Source organism: Neomonachus schauinslandi, chromosome 4 (genome assembly GCF_002201575.2).
Source record: "Neomonachus schauinslandi chromosome 4, ASM220157v2, whole genome shotgun sequence".
Taxonomy (NCBI): Eukaryota; Metazoa; Chordata; class Mammalia; order Carnivora; family Phocidae; genus Neomonachus; species Neomonachus schauinslandi.
Window position 1 is genome coordinate 81019654 of NC_058406.1, and position 21571 is coordinate 81041224.

At 32.0% G+C, this 21571-nt stretch overlaps 1 protein-coding gene across 1 annotated transcript in view; it reads right to left on the reverse strand.

Annotated features, from left to right (window-relative positions):
- DPYD (dihydropyrimidine dehydrogenase) overlaps positions 1–21571 on the reverse strand; it is a 799188-nt gene that overhangs the window by 689168 nt on the left and 88449 nt on the right. Inside the window, 1 exon segment of the mRNA XM_021690256.2 lies at positions 11843–11925. Within this exon segment, the coding sequence (XP_021545931.1) occupies positions 11843–11925 (83 nt within the window).

The following is a 21571-nucleotide window of genomic DNA, read 5'->3' on the forward strand; positions in this document are numbered from 1 at the left end:
TTCAGTGGTTAGTCCACACTTTAACTCTAAACCATAAACATAACAAATTAATTTTAATTGATTCAGTGGCACTGACACCAAGACCTCATATTGGTAGCATATTGGTGATTTTACAATTGCAATTGGTGATTTATCTGTGAATTATGCTTGTTTACTTGAATGAGTAATCTAGGAAGTGCAACTTCTTCAATTTCAAGGAATAGCCCAGAAACTGGGAAATAATGACACTCAGTAAATGTTCTATAGTCATCTTTGTTAATAAAATTGGAAGAGCTTCGTACTATTTCTCAGTATTAATCTATCAGAGACAATCACAAATTCGTTAACATATTTACCAAATTATTTTTTGAAATTTATTTTATTTTATTTATTTTAAGATTTTATTTATTTTTTTTGAGAGAGATAGCATGAGCAGAGAGAGGGAGAAGCAGACTCCCTGCTGGGCAGGGAGCCCAACGCGGGGCTCGATCCCACGACCCTGAGATCATGACCTGAGCCAAAGGCAGACACTTAACTGACTGAGCCACCCAGGTGCACCTGAAATTTATTTTAATTGATTTACGTCAAGTCTGCTCTTAACCAGAGGTCAATAAACTATGACCCATGGGACAAATCCACCTGGCTGCTTGTTTCTGTAACATTTTATTAGAACACAGCCACACCAATGCAGCCACACATATTAGTTCACATATTGTCTATGTGTCTGGTTTTGCACTACATCAGCATAACTGAATAACAACAACAGAGACTGTATGTACCAGAAAGTAGAAAGTATTTACTATATGGACGTTTATGTAGAGGTTTGCTTCTTCTTTTTTTAAAAAAAATATTTTGTTTATTTCTTTGAGAGAAGGAGAGCATGAGCAGAAGGGAGGGGCAGAGGGAGAGGAAGAGAGAAATCTTAAGCAGACCCCCCGCTGAGCGCAGAGCCTGCCATAGGGCTCCATCCCAGGACCCTGAGATCACGACCTGAGCTGAAACCAAGAGTCAGAGGCTTAACTGACTGAGTCACCTAGGTGCCCCACAAGTGTGCTTATTTCTATTTTAGACTATCAAATTGCCATGCTTTGTTATTTGTCAACTGAAGTTACAAAGTCAGAAAAAAGTCTAACTTACTATCTTCACCAATTATCAGAATAAGACACTTTTTCCCTTCCCCAAAGATTAATAAACCCAAACACTCCCAATGGCTGTAATTCAGTATATATCATAATAACCTGTACAAATACTAGATAAGAAAAGGTATTAATTTTCTGTTAAAAGTTAATGTGCTGATAATTGAGAAATGAGAAATAGCATAACTAAACTACAATGTATATCTTCCAGAAGAGAAGACTATTACAGAAAAAGAAATAGAATCAGTTATTATTTTATAGTACATGTGGAATAAACCCAAGCTAATTAGAATGGGCAATAACAAAAGATGCCAATGTGTTATGAACAATAATGTATTATCTATAAACCCATTCTATTATTCTTCTTAAGTTGCAGAAAATGCCAAGCATAATTACAAAATATGTATTCAAAACATGTAAACCACTAATTTTCCACTTGTAAAAGCCTGATTCAAAAAGCAATTTACTTTATGGTTTACTTAAGCTTTGCAACTACATTAAAATATGATAGTATATACACAACAGCTTGTTAACAAGATTATCATAACATTAAAATCATAATGTGGCACTTCAATTATGGATACTTAAAATTAAAGCTAATCCTCACAGTACCAATTTTTATCTCCTAAATAATTTTAGCTATTAGCTGCTCATTCAAAGTCTGTATCTAAAATGATAAGCATTCTAGAGTAAGACTTAGCTCTGCACTTTTCCTTGGTAGCAAAACAAAAGCTGTATCCCTTCCTTTCTAGTCTTTAATACACAGTCTTAAGCTACTAAGGGGAAAATGCAATTTTTTTTGTTAGCGTGGCTAAATTCTATTTATGTATACTGCTGTTAATTTGTTGTTTTAAATATAAACATCCACTTTACCAGTGATTCATATTTTCTTTTCTGGCTTTACCATTCTAAAGTTACTGAGTTGTCATAAAATGGTAGTTACAATTTTAAATACTCCTTTTAAATACTTCTATAAATACTCCTTTTAAATAGTGTCTAGTACATAGTAGGCACCGGGTTAAATGAACAAATGTTTAGACTAATGAATATGATAATGCCTTTTATAAATATATAATTAAATTAACCTATGCCTGATTTCATCTGTGCTGTTGTTTCAAAAAATTTATCATTGATAAGTACATGATCAATATTTCTCATATTCAAGTTCTAATTAAAATTCAAAGTAGACAAAAAGATTTGTAAATCAACATAGTTCCAAATTCATATATACCAATCACTACCAAATCCATAAATAATTCAGAAGTATTAATGCTAAGCATATATTTAATTTTATTAATAAATATTACTGAGAATTAATACAGGACTTTTCTCCTATTTCCCATGAATAGTGAAAAATTAAAATATCTTTGGTCCATCCAAAATTAAATGACAAATCTTGCTTTCATTCGCCCCTGAAGTGAATGAAAGTAACATCCGTAATTTATACTGTAAATAGATGATACCAAACATATGTTTGTGTGTACCCATATGTATACGTGTATCAAATATGTGTATGTATATATACATATATTCATATTACACAAATTGCATAAACTTAATTACATAGAATATATAATCAAATGCAATTAATTTCATATATTTTTAGGTAATTAATCATTTCCCTAATACCTAACCTACATTTTCTAAGCTGTATTCCAGTACTATTTATTACAGTAGTCATATCATCATTATCTAGAAAAAGTGATAGCACAATTTTGTGTCTAGATTCCACAAAATCTTAAGATATTCAGCTCGGTCACCACACGCATATGTTAGATGACTAAATGCAGGAACCTACTGTGGGTATGGTGGAATATGTGCCTCTTTATAAAAGAAACGATAAAGACAAAATATTCTCCTCTGCATAGAAGAGGACACTCTTGTAATTTGCTGACGTGGCGGGGGGGAGGGGTAACTTTCTAGAGAGATACTTGCTGATCCCTTTAGTGAAAGAAGACTTGGAGAAATATAATTATGAAGGATCAAGAAATCTGATTAAAATAGAAAACTAACACATTGCTTCTGAATCTAATCTCACAGGTCAAACTTTTCATATAGTTAGAAAACAAACACAGATACACACATATACGTGGTATTTATGATTATGTCTATTTTTGAAAACTTTGAAAGCAAAAAAATATGTATGAACTGTTAAGCCATCTGTAATCATTGACGGCATTATATAACACATCCAGATTTTTGAAAAAAAATGTATTTACTTTCCATACTATTTAACAATCTGATGATTTTACTAGAAGTATTTTGTTAATACTTCCTCATCTTATATTTTACTTCAATGACATTTCAAATTTTTTCATGCCTTACATTCATTTTTTAAATTATCAACTCACTATTCATAAATATTTAGGTTGTCTTCTCCTCCCCTTTTCCCTTTTTTTACTATTATAAAAGAATTTTTTGAACCCTCTTGTACATAAGTCTTTGTAATCCTAATAGATATGTCTAAAAAGCACAAGATCTCCAAATTCAAAATACTATCATACTGCAAGATTTCCCTGACTGGGAAGGGAAGATTTAGACAGAGAGAGAGATAGAGATAGAAGGTACACAATTACATATACAACCACACACATTTACACATATATAACATATGCATACACACAAATTTACTTACAAAAATAAGATTAAGTAGGATAATGTTTATATTGTTATCTTCAAGTCTTATTCAGATAGACAAAACTACATAGAAACAGTTTTTACTCCAGTTCATGTAGAACTACCACTTAAAGAAATACTAGTGCAGTTTATCCATTATGCTTAGGAAGGGATGCAATCTTAATATTAACTAAAAACATTATTATAACAATAAGCGGCTAGGTACCAGTAGTAACACAACCCTTAGATCAGTTGGTAAACAGTCTCATTACCACTGGATATTAACAGAGAAGTGAAATTAAAGATGTACTTTTTAGACTAACACGTCTAGAAGAGAGTAAGTGGAAAATACCTCTTTTAAATGTCTCTGAATCTCTCCTTAAGACCTGAGTCTTTAATGAAAAGTTTAGATTGTTATTTGTATTTCTTCCACCTCTCGAAGTCTAATGAGTCTAAAGTAAAGAAACAAGCACATTAAAGCAATGTTAACCTTTTGACTTAAATAATATTTAGAATGTGGTTGTATCTCTTAAAACTATTTTCCAAGCCTATATAGTTATACTTTGTTTAACTCTGTATAAAATGGCTGTGTTTATGGCACACCTACAATTACTATTACACACACCAGAAAAAAAGCCAGAAACATAAACTGTGCAACTCAACATCACCATCTAGTGACAGAATTCCTAACACGTGACGAAGCCAAAGAAAAAGGAGGAATAAATTTCATGTATGTCCTGGAAGTTCATCTCCATAATAATCATCTAAATATAACAGGTGTCACTGAATGGGTTTGGTTGGCTCTGCAATTAAAATACTAATCCCTGATTAGCAATGTTCATATTCCAAAAATGTAATTTATATTCTTGCCATAGAAGTATAACCATAAATCTGACCAATCTATATTTTTATGTATTAATTTACATCATTGTCTAAAACTTTCATATCACATATTTACTTTTTGTTCTTAATGAACTATATGTACCATTTCTTTTTCAGAATTTGACACTCCCTTTTCTCAAGTTATTCAATTGAATTACCTTCCAATTTCATATATGTACTAAACATATCCCACTATTGCCTCTGGAACTGAAAGGGGGACAGAGAGACATGATGTTAAAAAGGTTCCACGTTAACCCTTGATGTTTAGAATTTATTACAGGGTCTAAGACAGGTGCAAAATATGATAATACAGAAATCAAATCACTTTGGCATGATAAGAAGGTTGAACTGGTAGCGATAAGGAGAAAATATGATGAAAAGAAGTTGTGAATTTTACCTCTAAATTCACTAGTATCTTACAGTAAAGATTTACCCCAGAGATGCATTTTTTCCTGTCTTTAAAATGTTTTTTTCTTATGTCATCATGTTTAGAAATCCTGTACAATATTTCTACACAGCTATGGAACTACAGTAAACTCTGTGTAAGTTAGACAAGAAATATTCCCTCTGGTATTCTACATTCTAAGGCTACACTGAAGTTTTCCAGTCAATTCCATTATGTGTGACATATGTAAATTCTTTTAAATAATCACTATAACACCATTAAATGCTTACTAATGTTTCATAAATTACAAAGCATTTTCTCCTACATTATTGTTGTTTTTCATATCAATCCTATTAAGTTTTTAATCCTAGTTTACTAAAAAAAGATTAATTTATCTAAAATCACAGTTGGAGTCTAAAATCTGATTTTTACCACTTACCCTAGTATTCATACTTTATTCTTTCCATTTCTCCATTTCTTACTTCATTATTTTTCAAATCATTCATAATATGCTTCCATTATAGAAAATTCAGAACAAAATTATAAGCCTGAAAAAAGTATCTGTTCACCCATCACCTAGATATCATAGCTATTTTACTATATTTTAATCTCATCTTCTTTCTCTGCATTCTTTATATTCAGTGGAGATAATGTTCTACATGCAATTTTGTTTCCTGGCATTTTTCAGTGAACATTTTAATGTGAGGATTTGTGTGTTACTAAAAAACACTGTGGTGAAGATCATTTTAATATCCAGATAGAATTAAATATGCCACAATTTACCATTATGTGTGTGTGTGTAAAATATCCTACATGTTAAATATATATTTTCTAAATATATTTAAGTTTATCTATATATAAATATAAAATCATACGCATATATATAAATATAAGTCATATGTATTGCATATATAGTACTCGTCTCCTTATTTCCTTAATAGATGACTAGGTTCTATTCAATTTGTTTGCTGTTATATTCTAACAATTTGAGAAACAGATTCAGGTTGTCCATAATTTTTAAGTCTTCTGCATAATCTATTTCAGGAAGTTAAATTAATATGGAAAGGGTATGTTTGTTTTAAGGCTCTTCGTACTTATTGGTGCAATCCTTTCCTTAAATGCAGCAATCATTTCCACTCTTCTTGAGGTCTGAGAATGAGAAATGGGTGTCTTGCCATTCCATTGCTAGGGCTCAAAAATCTCCCCACTGAACTGCAGTAACGTCAGTAATCAAGAAATTAGTACACTTTTTATATAACTTATATTTTGTTGGCTGTTACAGTTGAATATTTTCAAAGATTTCTTAATCATACTTTGCCAATTATCCACTGAGCTCCTAATCTTTTTGAATCTCTTAAACACACAGCAGTATAGTACCCTGCTGTTGTCTTTTAATTTCATGATTTCTTTCCACATACAGAAGCTTTTTTAATGCAAAGCTTACTGATTTCTTCAGCTACTTTTTAGCTTATCATCTCTTTCCCCATCCAAACCTCAAAAAAAAAAAAAAAAAAACAATTCCATATCTAGTGGACTTTGGCTGTTTCATTTATTTCATTTAGCTCTTTAATATACATGAAACATCCTTTAGCATCTGTGAGATGAAAATATAAAGTGATTTCTTTTTTCCAAATAACAAAACAACCACCTCTTATACCACCTATTGAGTGATTCAACATGTCCTCGATGATTTGGGGTACCTTAAAATATAATAAATTCAAGATCGTCCATCACAACCACCAACTAGTTATGGGTAATACATAGAAAACCTCAGAAGTTTCCATCTTTACTTAAATCTGACCACATTACTAAATTCTTTTATTAATTCCTAGAGCGTTATTGTTTTTAATACTCCTAGAGAATAATAGTCACTTACTTGCTCCATATCACGTCATTGTTGTTAATTTTGGTTTTACAACCATTACTGTGTTACAAATCTACCTTTTACTCTTCATTTTTTGAGAGAGCCAGTGTATGATGTATATGTGTGATGTGTGTGAACGTGGTTTGGCCTTACCCTAGCCACTCACTCCACTGATGAGAATCCCATTAGTGACAGATGGATGAATGTCATGTTAGCAACTCAAACATATCCCTGTAGGGTGATGCTGTCCAAATCACAGCCTCTAACTGCATACAACTATTTACATTTAGATTAATAAAAGTTAAATAAAATCAAATATTCAGTTCTTCAGTGACAGTAGCCATAATTAAGGTGCCTAGTAGCCATGGGTGGCCAGTGGCAATCATGCTAAAAAAACATAGAATATTTCTACTAAAGACAGTTCTACTCCAGTTCACAGAAAGTTCTACTGGGCACTACTGCTCTAGATATCTCCAGGAGCCACAGAACACTGCCCAGGAATGCCACCCACCCTTTTCTTCTCAGGCACACCATTTTACAGTTCCAGCTTACTCTGTTGGAGAAAGTTATTTATAATTTTTAAATCTCAAAATATGTTTCTTTGTGACACACATTTTCCTAAGCCCAATATTTTCTTAGGCATCTGGTTAACTCTCCTCCTTTCTGATTTGATGTCCTATTCTTGGAAATCACATCCTTTCCTATGGCTACAAAAATCAAAATACTTAACAAGTCCCAAATGTGCAGATCAACCCCCAGTATTTTTCCTGAGTTGTAGAATTGTATTTTTCCTCTCCTTATTGCAAATTTACATATGAGTTTGCCGTAGCTATCTCAAATTGATCTGAAAACCTACTCTTCCTTAATCCTTTTTTTCTCTCCCTATATTAATGTATATCCAAATATTCAAAATAAAAACATTTGACTTCCCTTACTGATTCTCCTTCTTATCTTTATCTTTATCAAGAATTCAACAAATAATTATTGAGCACCTACTATATGCTAATACTACAGTGAGGCTAAGAATACAAACAAGGGCAAAACAGCAATCCTCCTACTCTCATGGAATCTACTATTTAGTTGGGCACACAAATAAGTTAGAATTTATTCAAAAAGGGTAAGGATACTTTAAAAGGTTTTAAACAGAGTAGCACAGATTAAATCAGGGTTATGAGTTACTGAAGCTAAGCCACAAAGTCTCATCAGATCTACATTCTAAATATTTCTATATTTCTCAACCATATGCCCCTGCTTTGTTGATCTCAACACCCTTCCACCTTTATCTTAGTGAGGTCACTGATTTCTCTAGGTCTCTCATCCTCTCCATGGCACCCTCTGCTGCAAAAACAAACTTTTTAATTATTTTTTTTCCATTCTAGGATTAACTAAAACCTGTTCAGATATGTTTTTTCAGCCAGTACATTCCAGAGTAGGTTGTAGCCCCTTGTGTTTTAAGATAGCTGGCTACAAGTCCTCATATCTGGGATCAGAGGGAAGCACAGGAGGGGTCTAAAATGATTCATGAGCTGGGATACAGAGAAAAGGATATGTTCAAGACTGCATGGCAAAGACTGGCCATGAAGAGATATTGGATGAGACGAAAGAGAATTGAGCAAGGACAGAATCCTCTTTCCTATTCTACATTCATAAAAATAGTAGAACTTTAATAAACAGGGAGGGATATCCAACTTGGTGACAGTGCCCAAACACAGCACTCAGAAAATGTCCATCTTCAGATTCAGTCCACTTCTGTTCTAGCTTCTCCAGGCTAGACATGCTTAAGACAAGAACACCACTGTGGGTGTCCAGAGCCACCCAAGGGCTGCTACAGAGGCTAAGCTTCTGAGAGAAAAGAATGTTCCCATAGCTGAGCTAGGCCATGTCCATGGACCAACAAAAGCTACCATAGAATTTTGGAAACCAAAGAAAGGACTCAAGACTGGGGCCTTGAGTCTTTACATCAAGCATTTGATTTTTATACCTGTCTCCTCCACTAGACTATTAGCTCCTTGAGGGCAGGAACTGTCTCTTACTCATTTCTATATTCCTGTCACCTGGTATATTACAAAAGCCCAATAAATATTTATTAAATAAATGAAAGACTGTATCTATCCCTACACTGTAACTTCTTCCCCATTAGAATTCTACAAAATTCCAATTTTTATATTTAATCCCGTTACTCCACTTCCTTAAAAACATGACTTCCTGAAATAATTGACATTCTTTATCATGGCAAGCTAGTTCTAGGTAACTGGCCTCCAGAATATGGTAACGAACACATTTCCAGTCACCCTCCTAAGGTTAGCCCCAATGCTGAGGTTTTCAGCAAATTATTCATATCTGTTTCCCACTGCCCCTTCTAGCACCCTGAGCTTCTGAATTGCTCCCATCATCTTTGCCAACTTCGTACTGCTTCATTTCCACCCAAGGATTCTTGACATATAAGGAGAGATGTTACTGATTCAAACATTCTGCCTATGTAAGTTTTATGGGGAAACACATGTTCAAAAGAGCTTGAAAAAAATGTGCTTTACATCAGCTGCTAACTGTTCCCAAACATACACCTTGCACCTGCAGGCCTCTAGGACTGCTCAACTCTATTCCCTCTACCTGCAAAACTGGCCATCTTATTGGCCTACATCAAATTTCTTACCCTCTCCATAGTTTTCTTTGATCCAGACACCCTTCATATAAGGCAAAAATTGATCACTGATGAGGGAACAACTAATTTTTGCCCTTTTATGCATTCTCCTCTTAGTCACAGAGCATCACGACTTCTTTCCCATGCTTCTATAATCTCACATATAAAAGAATGAGCTCCTGCTACATTCCCTAAAGGTGAAAAACAAAAGTGGCAGGCCCATAGTACACTAAATTGTTGAATACTTTGGTTACTAAATTATTTGTGTTTAGTGAATCTAAACACTGTGAATATGTGTGTATGTGTAAAAAATGCAGCTTATGTAAACAAAGTACATTATACAGCCATATAATTAAAAGCTGATTTAAATTATCTAGAATACTGCTTTATCTGATAGCATGAGTGACTGACAGGTTACTCCAACGAGGTAATACTTATTTTTCTTATTAGTTCACCTCTACGTGTTAAAAAGCAGAATATCCTGGTGTTTTCTAAAATGGAAAGTATTACAAATTTGGCAGAATAATCTCTTCATACACAGTTCTCCCATAACTCAGTTTAGTTTTCCTTGATAACAAATTTTCTATACTAATTACATGTCCTTTCCTTGTTCATTATATTTCCCTCAGTCACATCCATTTTCATTCACATTGTCCCTTTGTAATTCCTTCTATGTTTTAGGCCTTCACTTCTTTTATTCAAAGCTTCAGAGCTGGCATTCTCTTTGTCTTCCTGTGTGTCTATGTGTTTACTTGAAACTGAATAGATACAAAAAATACAGAGAATAACTGTAGTTTTCTAGATAAATATTAGTGTGCACACTTAATATATTCAAAATTATTGTAATAAGCATGTACAAAAATGATGTCTTCAACTTACAACTGTGGTAGTTTTAGATACAGGATAAAGACTATATTGAAAAACAGGAGTTCATTCATAAATTCTGCATTGGCTTTCTCCACAATATATTTTATACCTTATTTTTAATTTATTACTATTTTTTAAAAACTAACTTTCTGTGAATGTCTGATTGCATTATATAGGTGCAAAGTCTCTATTGTATACTCAGTTCTATTTTTCCCTCTTTTTTTTATTAGTGAAGATGTTAACAATAAAATAGGCTCACTTGCTCCAGCTGGTAATTTCTCAGTACTAGTAATATATTATTCCTCTTTTTGTGACATCATAATCGTCTATACAGAAGTACCATGTATCTTTGTGTAGAAGCTACTGTTTCCATTAAATTTAATTACCTCCCCCTGTGGTTTTAAATAGAAGTGGCTTCAAAATGAGGGCAGCTTCTATTAAATTTAATTACTTTCCCCTGCTGCTTGCATGGTAAAAGGAAGGTTACTAAATGAGAGCAGCTTCTAAACTAAAGTATATGGTAACTGTGTGCTAGCAATAACAAAATTGTACCTAAGTTACCCTTCTAGGAAGCCTCATTGGTTTATACTTTCTCTTATTTTTAAATTATTTTTAACCTTAAGATGCTTAAAAAAAATAACATTGATAGAAGGATATATATTTTAAAAATCAATTGTAGTTTCATAGGCTAAATAGAGGTAAATATACTATTTCTGTACAAATATATTAGAAATTATCTCACTGAAATGTTCAGCTCAAAACTTTTAAAATCAATCTCATTTGTTGTTTTCTAGCTCTAAGGATGATGAGTTTTATTTCTCACACATTTTTAATGTCTAGTAAAAGATGGGTTTAAAGACGGCTTCCTAAAAGTTATTAAAAAGGTATCAAGTTTGGGGAGATTTCAGAGAAATATTTAGAAATAGTAATGTTAAGAAGTGAAAAAAGAAAAAAAAAAACATCAATCTCGTTACATTTTAAAAAAGTTAATCCATACGCTCTATAAAAGTGTGAAAATGTAAATCAGTTTAAAAACACTGATATAATCCTATAAAATCTAACAGAATATGAAATTTTAAGTACCTCTTTTTAAATTAAATATTAATTAGGAGAAAATACTACTCAGTTTAACCACGATTGTACTGTTTATTTTTTTTTTTATATTCAGGCAGAATTTAGATGAACAATATTTCCATTCAATCACACAGTTTAGTATAAATATAAAACAAGACACCCCTTAAGCATTTTAAGTAACAAATTAAACATTTACATTTTTTACTGTGCACTGAGGCTTAACATTTATGCAGCTTCAAAACCAAAGTACAGCCTCAAGGGAAGTCTCTCCACTGACAAATTAATACCTTAGAGAACAGAGCTGAATGGTGGCAATGAACTCATTTGTTCCCCCAATAATGAAGAATGACTTTTTCTTTACCACATCTGTGACTGTTGCTATGGTGACCCAGACTTACCTCATTGCTTCTCGGAGAGCTCCTCGCTCACCAAGAGTCGTGTGCTTGATGTCATCAAAATTATTCTCCAGCTTCTCGCATTTCTGCAACATATTAAAAAAAAACACATTAATCCTCCAACATCCTGAGATAAAATTATATCTATGCAATTATGTAAAAATATAATTGATTATATTGATTATGGACTCATGAAAAATATGCACACTACTTTAATTGGGTAGGATTCATTAAAATTGACAGTATGAATTGAACAGTAACAAAATAAAAATGTCTTATGATACAGCTATCACAGAAGTCTTTTTATTAATTTTTAAAATGGGGTAAATACAATAAATTAATTTTATACAAAATTAGTACAACTTCTAAAGCTTTGAAAAGGTTTAAAAATTAGTTCTCTAAAATAATCTCAAGTATATGAAAACCAATTTGAAATCAAAAGAGAAAGTCAATAAAAGTAAGTTTCAAATCATAATAAACTATATGGGATAAATAACTAGTTCTAAAAAAATTAACAGTTACTGACATGGAAAGATACAGCCCAGGTATAATTATAAAAGTTCCAACATTTGCAACCAAAATTTGAGAATAAGATCTTTAAATAACAATTGTATATATGATATTTATAAATATATGTATACAGATATGTTTAAAAATAAATATATATTTTATATATAGATATGTTTAAAAATAAGTAAGTTCAATTCTTAAAATTCAGTGGCATTATATCAGGTTCTTAGCATTACTGGACTGAATTTTCTAACAGTTTTTATCTTTTTTTTAAAATTACACTCTTAACTATATTTTTACATGTAAAATTAACTTAATCTTACATGATCCTAATAAGTTTTAAGAATATAATGTAGTATAGAATTAAATTTTAAACTAAAAATGTACCCATGAATCTTTTGGCATATTAGATTTTATATAGAATTTAGGAGTGTTTAGGTAATAAAATAATTAGATTTAGCTTTTAGCTAATTTAACAAACAAAAACTTTAAATATGAATGTGTTCCTTCCATTGTAAATTATAACTAAGTATGGTGATTTTAGAAAATTACAGAATTTAGATTAATAATTTCTAACATAAAAAAATAATTTATTTAAAACCTATTGAGATATATAGACCACTATTTTTATCTTGATTTTTTTAAAAATCAGCCAAATTAGGGCAAAGATCCTTTTTAACACACAGTTAATATGTTTTTACACTGAAAATCTTGAAAATTACCAAATATCATATCTAAAACAATTTGAATTCTGAATAACAGTCCTATTTTGGATATATAAATTGCAAATATCCTTTCCTGCTTTATGTCTTATCTTTTCACTTTTTTAGTAGTGTCTTTTCATATAGAAAATTAATTTTTAATGGGGTCCAATTTGTTATCACTAAATTTATGGTTAATAGTTATTGCCTTTTGTGTCCTCTTTAAGAAATCTTTGACTTCTTCAAGGTTATGAATATATTTTCCTATATTTTTTTCATAAAACTTTATTATTTTACATTTCACATTTAGATGTTCAATCCTCTGGGATTGATATTTGTATATGATGTGAGACAGGTAATCAATTAAATCAATACTAATTATTGAAAGGACCATTTCCCCACTGTAAGTAATCTTTTCCATAAAGTAAGTCACAGTATACATGTGGTCTGTTTCTGGGGTCCATTATGAACCACTACTCAATTTCCTATACTTAGGCTGGTTTGACACTATTTTGATTATTTATACCTATAATAAATAAAGAACTCTTACAAATAAATATAAAAAAGACAAATAGCTCAATAAAAAATAGGGCAAAAGACATATAAACACTATATAAAAGAGAATATCCAAAATTACTAATTAAAAACAAACACACTCAACATCACTAGTCATGAGAAAGATGCAAATTTAAACAAAGGGATTATCATTACACACTGTGAAAATGACTAAAATGTAGATCATACAAACTGCTTTTTTAGTACAGAAAGCAAGTGAAGTACTAGCCAATAGAACTGTAAATTGTTACAACCACTTCGTAAAGCTTTTTGAAGTTCTTTCAAAAGCTGAACTTATGCTTAGGAATATATCCAGAATAAATTTATAAAATGTTCACCTAAATTCATGTACAAAAAAATGTAAAAAGTAACCTTATTCAAGATAGCCCAAAACTAGAAACAAATCAAATGTAGTAATATGATGGTAAACTATATAGCAATAAGAATGAACACACTATAGCTACATGGAGTGGCACAGATAGATTTCAAATACATAATATTGAGCAAAAGATGTGACACACAAAAGAAAAAGAACACACAACAAAATTATTCCACTTATACAAAGTTCAAAAATAGACAAAGATACAATGTAATCCAAAAATGAAAAAAAAAACATTTATATGAGAATAAAAAAGAATAAATATTTCTGAGTAAGTTAAACAAAAGAAGCATATGACCTATGCACTGAAAAGCACAACACATCAAGAAAAAAATTAAAAGACAAAAATAAATGGAAGGACATCCCATGTTCATGGATTAGAAGATTTAATATTGTTAAGATGGTGCTATTCCCTAAATTGATCTAAAGATTCAATGAATTCCTGTCAAATCCCAGCTGACATTTTGTTGCAGATTTTGACAAGCTGATCTTAAGATTCATACAAAAACACAAGGGACCAGAATAGTCAAAACATTCTTAAAAACAGAAGTGCAAAGTAGAAGGACTCATACAGGAATTCCTGATATTAAAACTGACACTAAAACTAATCAAGATATTGTGGTACTGGTGTAAGAATGGAAATGTAGGGCAACATACACCCACATAAATACTTGTATACAAAGGTTCATAGCAGCATTATTTATAACAGACAAAAAATAGTAAAAAATTCAAAACTCAAAAAGTCAGTAAAATGATAAATGTAGTGTAATGATGTAACAATATTATTTGGCCATAAAATAGTAAGTTCTGACACATGCTACAACATAAATGAGCCTTAAAAATATTATGCTAAGTGAAAAAGCCAGATACAAAAGGCCACACTGTATAATGCCATTTCTATAAAACGTTCAGTATAGGGACATCCACAGAGACAGTAAGGAGGTTAGTGGTTGCCAAAGACTGAAGAAAGTGGAGGAATGAGTGCTAATGGTAATGAGGTTTCTTTTGGGGGAGTTAAAGTGTTCTGGAATTAGTGGTGATAGATGTACAACTCTGTGACTATACTAAAAACTACTGAATTATACACTTTAAAAGAGTGAACTTTATGGTATGTAAATATATCTCAGTGAAGCTATTGTTTTAAAAATAGGCAAAACTAATCAAGATAGTGACTACAGGTGACACAAGAGGGTCTTCTACAGCACTGTTTAATTCATTTTGTGACAATTCATGGAACTGAGCACTAATGCTCTATTTTTCCATATGTAATTATAATGCAATAAAAACTTTTTAGAAGAGAGTTTGAATTCTGGTTAGGAGATCATAATGCAATCATATATCATTATAATTAGAATGTAAAAATGCATATAAAGAAGTTCAAAGTATCTGACAGTAAATATTAGCTATCTACTAATAATCATCGAATAACACTTTATTGTTTATTAAAATTCTGTATGAAAGAACCAATTCCTATAACAAAGTCTAACTTATCCTTACTGAAATGAAATAGTAATTCAGATTACAGAGAATGTTGAATAAACAAGGGCACTTCTTTAAACTTACAGTTTTCAATATTTTCCAAAGTTTCAGTTGTGGGTTTATATTTCTTTTGATTTCAAAATATTTCATAAATAAATGAAACTTAAAGTTTTTGGAAATATCTGTACATTTTATGTTGACTACGCTGCTTTAATATAATACAATAAAATAAATGCTAGCAATAAAAGAAATTTAAATAGGGGTGCCTGGGTGGCTCAGTTGGTTGGGCGACCGCCTTCGGCTCAGGTCATGATCCTGGAGTCCTGAGATCGAGTCCCGCATCGGGCTCCCTGCTCGGCGGGAAGCCTGCTTCTCCCTCTGACCCTCCCCCCTCTCATGTGCTCTCTGTCTCTCTCATTCTCTCTGTCTCAAATAAATAAATAAAATCTTTTAAAAAAAAAAGAAATTTAAATAAAAACAGGACTGTTTCAGTATTTCTTAATTTTTCTATTAAATATGCACTGTATTAAATGAATTTCTTCCTCTAATTGTTTGCCACTGAGTTCATGAGAGTTCCCATATTTCAAATTATCTAGGAAGTTTCTTTAATTTTTATTTATTTTTTAATTATAATTTTTTTTATTATGTCATGTTAGTCACCATACAGTACATCATTAGCTTTTCATGCAGTGTTCCATGACTCATTGTTTGCATATAACACCCAGTGTTCTATGCAATATGTGCCCTCCTTAATACCCATCACCATGCTCACCCATCCCCCACCCCCCTCTAAAACCCTCATTTTGATTCCTGGAAGTTTCTAATCATCAGTTAGTTTTCTTTACTTCTGCATACCCAAGGAGAAATATAAGAATGAACACAAAGAAATAAAAAAATAAAGCCGTGTGATAAATTCAGTTACATCCATTTGCTACATACAACCTACAACATAACTTACTGTTAACAACCACTACTCAAATAATGCCTTTTGGAGTAACTGAATACCTAAAAAGACCCAAACACAACTACTAGGTATATGATATTTGGAATGTACTATTTTTAAACCTTCATATAATTAAACTTAATGATATATGACTAATATCTATCCATAATTCTAAACACATCTCACAATGCAATTTTTAAAGTTACATGATATTCCAGTATCTCCATGTGCTGTTATTTATTTAGCCGATTTCTTTTTGATTTGATTTGCTAATAATACTATAAACATAGGACAGGAATAGATGTTTGAAAATTAATTAAAAGCTTAAAAATATTTTAAAAAGAAAAATAAATGTTAATTGACTGAGATTATTCCCAGGTAACTCAAATTGTTTTCACCTAAAATGCACCCCAAGTATGTGACTATGGTATTCTGTGGTAGAGTCAATACTCAAATTCAAGGTTTCTGATTCTAATTTCAATCACCCCCCAATTTAACCATTTATAGAAAACAACATATATTTTCTCTTTGGTCATATAATTTTACTTACTTTCCTCTGTAGCTAGGTTTGCCAAAAATCAACCCAACTCCATCAATTTAGATGAATTACTGCTAAAGAGAAATGTTTAAATCTTAAAGCGGGAGGTTTCATAACCTTTTTTTTTTTTTTTTCAAATTTACTTGATTTTAGATATGGAAAACAGCACTTATCTTTATTCGATGCTTCTCCACAGATGGTTTATAAATCAGATGTGAAAATAGCTATTTCTATTTAATTGCTGTGGGCATATTTGTAACAAATCTCTAATTTTAAATATATAGACACACACACACACACACACACGTATATATACACATACATGTTTTTGCCAAATGGAGTCATTTCATAGAAATAAATCTGTCCCCTGACAGGATATTTTTGTTTTGTATGGTTGAAAATCTTCTAAACCTTGCATTTACCAATAGGGATTAACAAAATCAAACACTATATCTGAATCTCTTTATTTAAAAACAAATGTTTTGAATTATGTTACTGTCTTTAAGACCCACAATGCTATAGGAAATGTGAGATTTAATTGTTAAAACTGATGGAAGGGCCTGGTAATTGCACTAATGTAATTAAAAGAACTTTAAGATCTCAGTTTAGCCATTTAATGTTACTCCCTAGACTAGAGCAATAATGCTCATGGCAAAAGAAAGTCACAGATAATAAATATTTAAGGCAGCCCACTCCAACAGTGTGACAGTAGCTTAGAATCAAAAGCAAACACAGATGAAGTCCACAAAAGCCTCTTGTCATCCCAGTATCCATGTCTGAAGTTCCCCGGGAAAAGCTGTGTAATAAAATGCAATAAATAAAAATAAAAAATAAGCTTTTATTATTTCTTACAATTTATAAATCCTTCCAAAAAAATGAATGTTAATCTGATCGATTTTTGGAAAAGGTCATTTTACAGTAAAATCTATGTGTAGATAACCTTTAAAAAACAGAATTCTTAAGGAAATTTTTACTTTTTCAGATTTATATTTTTAAAAATACATGTTTTTGGAGTCTCACACAGGTCTAGATGTTATTACAACAAATGCATTTGCCTCCTTTTCTATGCCATGAATTGAGAACATAAAGAAAAAAATTTTGTGTTTGTCTTTTGACCCTGAAATCCTTTGTGACCTCTCTCCTCTTCATAAAGTAGTTTTAAACTTTATCTTGGCCTCCTCCGTTGGAGAAAAACAAGCTCATGAAAGATACTTTAAAAGAAACAAAATTATTGGATTTTGAGTTCTTAAAGGCTCATCCCTAGCATAAATCATAGAGTTGAAAGAATATTTGACTATCTAGTTTTTCTGGCCAAAGGGATAGGAAATGAAAACATTCTCTTGAGGCAGAAGAAAGAGGAAAGTTGGACAGGGGGCCTGAAGTGGCCCCGTGAAGCTCACTGTGGCTCCAGGAATTTAGGACAAGTTCTCAGAGTACAAAGAGAAAGTACTTCAGAGCATCTATAGGTATTTCTTCATTTTAATGATAAAAAGGCTTAACTTCAGTAGTGATTTTATCTGGAAGTATTTAAAATTACATACTTTGCCATAGGTGGAATGGGAACCCAAAATGAGTATCATGTTGCCTAAAAGAAAAGGAAAGAAGTCTCCATGTTTCACACTCCCTGAGCCTGCACAAAGCTTATTGTGCCAAACAGAATGAGAAAGGAGGGAGAAAGGAAGGAAGGAAAGAAGGAAGGAAGGAAGGCCCTGTAAGCATTTAATGGTCTGTTACCTTCCCCAAAAATACTTCTGTGTCCTGAAATGGAAATCAAATCCAGTATTTTTTTTCAAGAACAATATTTCAAAGAAGAGATATGAGTTTAAGTCTAATTGACTGCAAACAAATGTTATTCTTTTACCATAATGAGAGAAACATCTCAAGTAGCTAACACCTTTATCTCCTCATCCTATCCATAAATAAAATTAAACATCAGATCCATTGGGTGAGAGGCAAACAGACTTACTGTTCTATTTACTATCAAAAACGTTTCCCTAACATTAAGGACAACTATAAGTTAAGTGGAGCCAACGCCCAATCAAAGTCTATTCTCAGCCTAGTTCACATAAGTATGAATCTGAGAAAAATTATAAACTTATTTTCATGCAACAGATACTTAATATTTGTTCATTCTAGGGGATTCTATATTGTAGTGTAGGACTATCCCAGAAGACAATTTCAGGCGTAAGAAAGACATAGGGAACTTAATTTCCAGGATATAAAAAAACTTCCAAACAATTCTAAAAAATTACCTTGTCCATGGTGATGACTTGCATTTCCTACTTCTTAAGTGCTTAATAATTTCGTTTGATCAAGGTAATTGCAACCACCATAGCAGACTGCAAGGTGGTACATGTATTTTATAGGAAAGAAAGAAGGGAAAGGCAGAGGGTAAATAAAAGGGAAAAGGGAACACACACAGAGAATGAATAAACAAACTACTCCTCAGATTAGCAAGCACAAGAACAAGAAAAATAAGTGGTTAGTAATAAAAGACTGGAACAAGAAGCAGACTACTAGCCTACAACTATGGAACAAGCAAGTGGGAACTCACAATAAAAATGGAAAGACATGAAAGGTACTGGATTTAGTGCTGACCAGACATGCTATTTGCTACAGCAGGCAAAGGTTATCCCTACTTAACTAGTAGGAAACTGGAAATTCATATCAGCAACCATGGTAAACTTTATAGTTTTTTGGCATATAAAGTTGAATTATGGTAAACTAGCAAACACTGAGGGCTTTCTCCGTGTTAGACACTTTTCTAGGCGCTCTGCCCATATAATCTTCACAACAACATAGTTATCCATATTTTATAAATGAGGAAACAGGCACAGGGAGATTAAGATAACTTGCCCAAGATCATATAGCTGGTAAGGGATACAGAGATTTGAACCCAAGTAGTCTGTCCTCAGAGCCAGACTTAAATCCCTTAGAGACTGCTTCAAAAAAGTAAACTGAATAAAATGAATATAATAAAGTTCTGAATAGATCCTCCCCTAGGTGTTGGTTGTTAAATTTAGATACTGGACTGGATGGATAATAATAGTTTACTAGTAAAGTGGGGCCTAAGTTCTTAAAGAATTCTTATTTCTGTCTAGACATGCTATACTTTACAATGTAGAAAAATAAGGAATCCAATATACACGTTTAGGCCAAATTAATACCCATAAATATTTTTCATGCAACAGTCTTTATTTGGGTCTGTGACACCACTGTGACAAATATAATGAGCAATTAAATCCCCAAGTGCTCAGATTTTGGCAGCAATTAAAGTAGAAACTAGAAACTAGAAACTAAGCATCAAAAAGAACTGGTTTTGGTGGCCTTCTGCCAAATGAATTCCCACGGGTTGAAGGAAGGTCTAGAGTTTCAACTGTGATAGATTTTATAGTGTTTTATATCTCATCTGTGTTAAGGATTATATAAAAGTATAATAAAACAAAGAGAATATCAATAGCAACATGGGAGTAAAATAATACACAAGGAGATCTCTGAATGCTAAAAAATTTAAATAGGATTACTGAATTATCTTTGCTTAAACTATACCAAACAATAAACAAATTCAACCAAATATCTACTGATTCATATGCTAGATGGAGCTGGAAATAAGCAAAAAAGTTAGCAAATTATATTATTAAATTTAAAAAATCATATTATCATATGACTTAATTTCCATAGGACTGCATTTCCTTTATGATATAATCACAGTAACTAAAACTAAATAGTTGGATCTAAAATTTACATACTAACCTAAATTTTAAAAATTAGAACACTAAGTTTAATAAATGAAGAAACTTCTATATTATTAAGGTCAGAGAGAGTTGATGGCATAGCTACTGAAATATAAGTCTTGGAACTACTAAATCATAAAAGCTCAAGTTAATCAATTAAATTTCAATTTAGAATAAATTCTTGAAAATTCTACTGTACATTAGGCATCATGCTAAGCACTAGGGATATAATGGTAAATAAATCCCCCAACTTGATCACAATCTAGTGAGAATACTGAGAAGACTGAGGAATTAATTCTCCTCGGAACAGAGATGTCTTTAAGTTTATTACTTCTGAACATATCTTTGAAATGAGTCAAATTTTTCTAGATTAAGAAAAAACAAAGGCTAAGGTAGTAGAACTGGCTCATACTTCAGTGTCATTGCCTGCCTACTAGTTACTTTCCTCAGGCAGGATACTTAACTCAGTTTATTCGAAGTGAAATATACTTACTTACTTCTAGGGCTGGAGGGACATCTCCATGCCCCTATTCAGCTGGAAGAAGTTACAGAAGATGAGACCTTCCACTCTCAGGAACCTTAAAGATTTAAGGATCAAAGTTGCTCAGGGGGCGGAAATGATGGGAGAAAAAGAACAAAGGCCAAACTTTGCTGCAACTCCTAGTCTCCAGGCAAGATTCCTGAGGCATATAGATTGTAACACTACATACAGCAACCTGAAGGACTTCCTTTAATGTTTTACCACTACAGCTTTGCTCTAGTTAGTGTTACTTTGCTCTGATAACCGCAAACATCTCTTCCCACCACCACCACCCCAAAGATATATGTTAGCAATCATCCTTCAAACACATGGCCCACTGGTACACATCTGAAGGGTTTCATGACTAATGTTT